Source organism: Cebus imitator, unplaced genomic scaffold, assembly GCF_001604975.1.
Source record: "Cebus imitator isolate Cc_AM_T3 unplaced genomic scaffold, Cebus_imitator-1.0 Scaffold193, whole genome shotgun sequence".
In the NCBI taxonomy this organism is placed as follows: domain Eukaryota; kingdom Metazoa; phylum Chordata; class Mammalia; order Primates; family Cebidae; genus Cebus; species Cebus imitator.
Genome location: NW_016107508.1, coordinates 1,181,502 through 1,187,501, shown reverse-complemented (window position 1 = coordinate 1,187,501; position 6,000 = coordinate 1,181,502). Strand labels below are relative to the sequence as shown.

The following is a 6,000-nucleotide window of genomic DNA, read 5'->3' as shown; positions in this document are numbered from 1 at the left end:
TATTATCAATTTATTTTTCTTCTAGAGACAGGGTTTCACCATGTTGGCCAGGATGGTCTTGATCTCTTGACCTTGTGATCTGCCCGCCTTGGCCTCCCAAAGTGTTGGGATTACAGGCGTGAGCCACTTCGCCCGGCTGGCAAGTGGTTATTAGTGGTTTTGTTATTAGAAAATGGTAATAACAAAAGATGAAACAATTTAAACTTTGATCTTAATTTCAACAAAACAACTATAAAAATTGAGACCATAGCAGAGATTTGAACAGTGACTGAGTTAGTTGGCTATATTAGTTATTTTACACATGATAATACTATTATGGTTATCTTTAAAAAAAGCAACATTTTAGAAACATTTGATATGTTACCATTCATTACAGATACTGTTTGTATTAATACTTGAAATGATTCACCTTCAGCCAGTGACAGCCCCTTGAAGTTAACTCTTGAGTCCTTTGCCACATGTTTTAGAGATCATTATATATGTATTTATGGGTGAAATTATATGATTAAAAATTATTTCAAAATAATCCAAAGGACAGGGTAAATGGGGAGGCAGAGGCGAAATAAGATTAACAACATGAGTTGATAATTATTTTAATCTGATTGGTTAGGGTTTTGTTACACTTCTTTGCATATATTTAAAATCTCCTGTAAAAAATGTATGGAGTTTAAGTAGGCATAAATGAAGAGAGATTTAGAACAAAGGCATTGAGACCAAGGATGATGAGAAATTGGACGTGAAGTTCTTATACAATTTAATTTCCTGGTAAATATAAAATAGAGTTCCTTTATTTGCACTATATCTTATTTGTGGTATCTTTTTGTGCGTATGTGATGTAGTGCTTAAGGTATACTTTTCTATTAATGTAACTCTAAAGATTAAAATAATTCATAAAGTATGCAGTTTATTTGTTTATTGGTCCCCATTATAGGGCCTTTGAATTACCAGAATAATTGATCTGGAGGAAGTGAATGTTTTCTCATACTTTTAATGGAGTGTCATATTTTCTTTCAACTTTTGCTTGGACATAGATTAAGATAGATGAGGTGAAAGAGAAATTTTTTTTTTAAGTTATACTAGGTATGTACTTATTAGAATATAATAATGAATAAGCTTTTCTTTAAGATACTTAGTTTCTTTCCCGATCAACTTTTTAATTTCATCTCCCTTTCTCATAGTCTGTTTTTGTTTATCCTCATATTCTAACTCTCTAACCCTATCTTCTTTACCACTCTCTTTACTTTTTTTGATATGCTTTTTCTTTACTTTTTAAATTGACCAAATCGTATGTATTTATTATATACAATGTGATGTTTTGAAGTGCCTACACATTGTGAAATGGTTAAAACTAGCTAACATCTGCATTACCTGACGTAGTTATTTTTGTGGAGAGAAATTAAACATCTAGCCTTAGCTCTCTGAAGAGGACCACAGATCTTCATTAGCTGTAATCACCATGTAGTACAGTAGAGCTATTGAACCTGTTTCTCCTATCAAAACTGTAATTTTGTATTCTTTTACCAATGCTCCTAAATTTACTCTGCTTCTCTATCTCAATCTTTTCCCCCTTTTCTCGTCTTTCATCCTCTTTTCAGTTTCTTTTACTGTTTCTTTGAACATTTTTTCTTTTCTCCTTTTTTTCTTTTGCATTTTGTTTTCCCCTCTCTCCTTTTCTTACCTCTTTCTACGTCCTTTTTTCTTCTTTGATTTCTCTGACCTTTTATACCTCTCATCTTCATTTCCTTTCCCTCTCTCTCCGCTTCATTCTACTCTTTCCCTTTTTACTTCTTATCTCTCGCTGTTCCTCAGCTCACTCTGTCTCTCCTGCTGTCTAGTCTCCATTCTCTATTTCTAGGTTTGCTCCCACTTGTTTTTGGCCTTTTCCTTTTCAACTCCCTTCCCAAATGTCTCTTCCTAATTCTATGTGCTCTTGTCTTAGGTTTCTTGCTGTTTTATCAGCAAAAGTTCTAGTTTACCTCTTTTTTCTTCTTTCTCTCTTTTTTCTGTTTTTCTGTGTTTCTTCTATGTTGCTTTTCTTTTTCCACACTATCCCTTCTCTTTCTCATAAACACATCCCCCCTCTTGTTACTCTATATCTCTCCACTCAATCTTCCATCTTATTTTTCCTGAAAGAAAATTAAGAATGGGAATTTTCTCATTTTTTCCAGATTTTAACATTGAGATTGTTTATTTAGTAATTTCTAAACATGTCATTTTAACAACTTATAAATAAGTTATACAACATTTCATATGATGACAAAAATCTATCTTCCTCTTAAGTATTTTTGCTTGAGAATCCTCATTGTGTCTTATAAAGACAGATAATATGGTTTATTTAGTAACATCTAATTGCATTACGCATGAGGAGCATGTTAACTTGTTTTCTATTCTACCCACAGATTAATACTAAGATTGAAAGTTCGTATCTTTTGCTGGATATTGGAAATTGAATGTAATGGCAACAGAATTTATAAAGAGTTGCTGTAGAGGATGTTTCTATGGTGAAACAGAAAAACACAACTGTGAGTTTTGTTTTATTTTGATGTCAGTAACATTTATGTAGCACCTTCTTCATTTGTGGCATTTTGCAATATAAAAAATTAGGCATGTTTTCCAACTTCTTGGGGGAAGCAGAAATATAAGGCACACTAGATAAATATTCCATAACTTCACATAGTCTGGAGCATAGGGGAGAGAGATTAATTCAATCTAAGAGACACGTAAGACCTTACCATAAAGAAGATTGCGTTTGCCCTGGAAATCTGAACAGGAGTTTAGCAAGTTGGTTGGAAGAAGGAAGAGAAGCTGAAAGCTGGATATGGGTGTTATAGGTGGATGAAATAGTATAGTCAAAGACAAGGAGGGAAGAGAAGTATGTTTGAGAGACAACATATTCTGACCCATGTTTTGATTTAAATAAAGACAATTTTGAATATGTATATAACATTAAAAATGCCTTGAATTAATCAATAACCAGTGGGGAAGAGACCCATAACTTTATGAAGATCCACATTTATTAAGGACCCTTGGAGAGTTCTCTCTTTATTGCATGGCTTCCTTATCTCTTCTCTGGCTCTTTTTTTCCTAATCTAGAGCAGAGCTTCACAGTATATTTGAGTCTGAAGTCTTCTTTTTTACATTGAAACATTTCATAAATTTCTACACAATAGTATTTGTACTTTCATTCAGTCTACAGATAGCATTATATATATATAAAGAATAACTTAGTTCCCATCGTAAGTCATGTGGCCGAGGAATCACATATGATTCTAGAGAATGAATAAAATGGGTCATAAAAACTATGACAGGGATAGCTGCTATTATGAAATATATTGAGGGTCAGAATGTATTTTATTTTGTGATTTCGTTGAGATTTTTAGACTTAAAGACCTTTTGCTTCCTTATAGTGTTGCTATATGCAGTTAAGACTGATGTTAACCAGTAGTACTGACCAGAATTGCTTTCGTTGACAGTATTTTTAAATGACTAGATTTTTACTTGAAAGCACTGTGTAACTAACTGTGAAATAAAATTGTTTTTCCATCTGTGGATTCCTGTGGGAATAAGACCCTTTAAAGCTGCTTTTACCATTATGATTCGTTAATGCACTTTAGCAATAATGTTTTAATTGCTCAAACATTGTCTGGACAAAATTAATGTAGATTCCAGAAGTGTTTGATAAGACTCAAGAGTAAATGTGTCAGTAATTTGTTCTAAAATGGTTAAATATCAAAGTATACTAGGTTTAGATTATACGTAACCTATATTCATATTTATGACTTTTTTCTTTTCCTTTTTCTTTTGTGTGCAGTTTCTGTGGAAAGAGATTATAAAGCGACACTCCCAAATAGTCAGAATGCTGTTATCTCTGTACCTCCATTGAATTCTGTTTCTGTAAAGCCTCAGTTTGGCTGTACTGAGGATTATTTGCTTTCCAAATTACCATCTGATGGCAAAGAAGTACCATTTGTGGTGCCCAAGTTTAAGTTATCTTATATTCAACCCAGGACACAAGGAACTACTTCACATCTGGAAGAACTTGAAGGTAAACAATAAAATAGCAAGATTTAAAAATCACTGTGGCATTTAAGTGCTGTTATTTTGCTTTGGTATTTTTAATACAAAATTCATATAAAACTTTTGTATTTTGTTTTTTATGTTTTGCTTTTTCTGTAGAAGAACTTAATGTACAGTATTTTTGAAAGGTCCCATTTTGAAATCTGATCATAATACAATAATTTGTATGTAGATTTGGCCTTTTTTCAAGCAATAATAATGTAATTGGGCCTCCCTATTCATGGATTTCACTTCTGTGGATTTAACTAACTGCAGATCAAAAATATTTGGAAAAAAAATGAATGATTGTGTCTGTACTGAACATGTGCAGACTTTCTTCTTGTCATTTTTCCCCAAACAATACAGTGTGGCAACTATGTCAATAGCATTTACATTGTATTAGGTATTATAAGTAATCAAGAGATGATTTAAAGCATATTGGAGGATATGTGTAGGTTATATGCGAATACTATACCATTTATATAAGGAACTAGAGCATCCATGGATTCTGGTATCCATGGAGGGTTCTGGAACCAATCCCTCACATTTACTGAAGGATAACTGTAATTGTAATACCTCAGTTATCCATCACATGTCTAGAATGAAAAAGTAAAGGAGTTATTTTGTATTGGTTAGTAAACATAGAAGACATGTTTCTTATTTATTATTTTCTAATATTTGGTGCAATGAAAAATAAGGAAACAATCAAATAGTCATTTTTCCTTCCCTTCTTTCTTCACCAATCTGTACTTCTCATTCTAAATAGTTACTTGAATAAGGTAGATCCATTGGCTGAATTTGGGTGATGTAGAAGCCAATGGATTAATAGAGAGATGATGAAATAACATGTAGCTCTTGTTTTTTTAAAAAACAATTTGTGTTAGTCCATTGACACACTAAGGCACAATGGCTTTTTTACCCTCAAAATTTTATTAGAAAAATTTCAAAAGTTTCAAACATACAGGAAAGTAAAACAAACAAACAAAAAATTTAATAGCCAATACCTGTATGTCCACCACATAAATTCTGCCATTAACATTACTTACTATACTTGCTTTATCAAGTATATCTGTCTACATAGCCATTCTTTTATCCATTATTAATCCCCTTTTTGGAGGGGAATGAATTTTAGAGTAAATTGAAGACACCAATATATTTCCTTGCAAACACTTAAACATATATATCATTTACTGGAATTCAACCATCTCTTTACAGTTTTCTTCTTTTGACATAAATTTTATACACAATGAGCTGCCCAAGTTAATGTAGAATTTTGTGTATATTTGCTGAATTTTAAGTGTATATTTGTTGAATATTGACAAATGTCAGTGTAATACAAATCTCTATCAAGATCTATAGTATTTGTCCAAGTATTTTTTGTCTTATCCCCTCTTTTCTTCTTCTGGGATTCCAATTATACCTATGTTGGACCTTTTGATGTTCTGTAGGTCTCTGAGACTATTTTTTTTCCCAAGTATCTTTTTTTCTCCGTTCTTTAGATTCAGTAATATTGATCATTTTTTCAAATTCACTGTCTCTTCTGTTATCTTTAGTGTGCTGTTAAGCCTATTCATGAATTTTTTAGTTTAGACATTGCATTTTTTAGTTGTAGCATCTACATATGATTCTTTGTTATAGTTTTCCTCTACTGCAATTTCTTATTTTTACATTATTGCAAACCTATTTTCTTTCATGTTTTAAGCTTTAAAATCTTTATCTGCCAATTTCAGCATCTAGGTCATCTAGGTTTGGATTTGTGGATTGTCTCTTTTCTTGAAAATGGATCACATTTTCCTGTTTCTTTGTATATGGAGTACTTTTGGGTTGTATTCTTGATATCAATATCAAAAATATTGACTATTATGTTGTGGAGATTCTAGATTCAATTCCATTCCTCTGAAAAGGTTTCTTCTTTCCTCCCTTTCTTCCTTCTTCCTCCTCTTT

The 6,000-nt window shown here is 32.0% G+C and overlaps 1 protein-coding gene across 2 annotated transcripts in view; it reads left to right on the top strand.

The window, feature by feature from the left end:
* TC2N (tandem C2 domains, nuclear) overlaps positions 1-6,000 on the top strand; it is a 59,737-nt gene that overhangs the window by 19,641 nt on the left and 34,096 nt on the right. For both annotated transcript variants that reach the window (XM_017546954.2, XM_017546955.2), the window contains exons 2-3: positions 2,400-2,522; positions 3,812-4,045. In XM_017546954.2, the coding sequence (XP_017402443.1) occupies positions 2,456-2,522; positions 3,812-4,045 (301 nt within the window). In that variant the 5' untranslated portion in view covers positions 2,400-2,455. The remainder of the gene's footprint in view (positions 1-2,399; positions 2,523-3,811; positions 4,046-6,000) is intronic.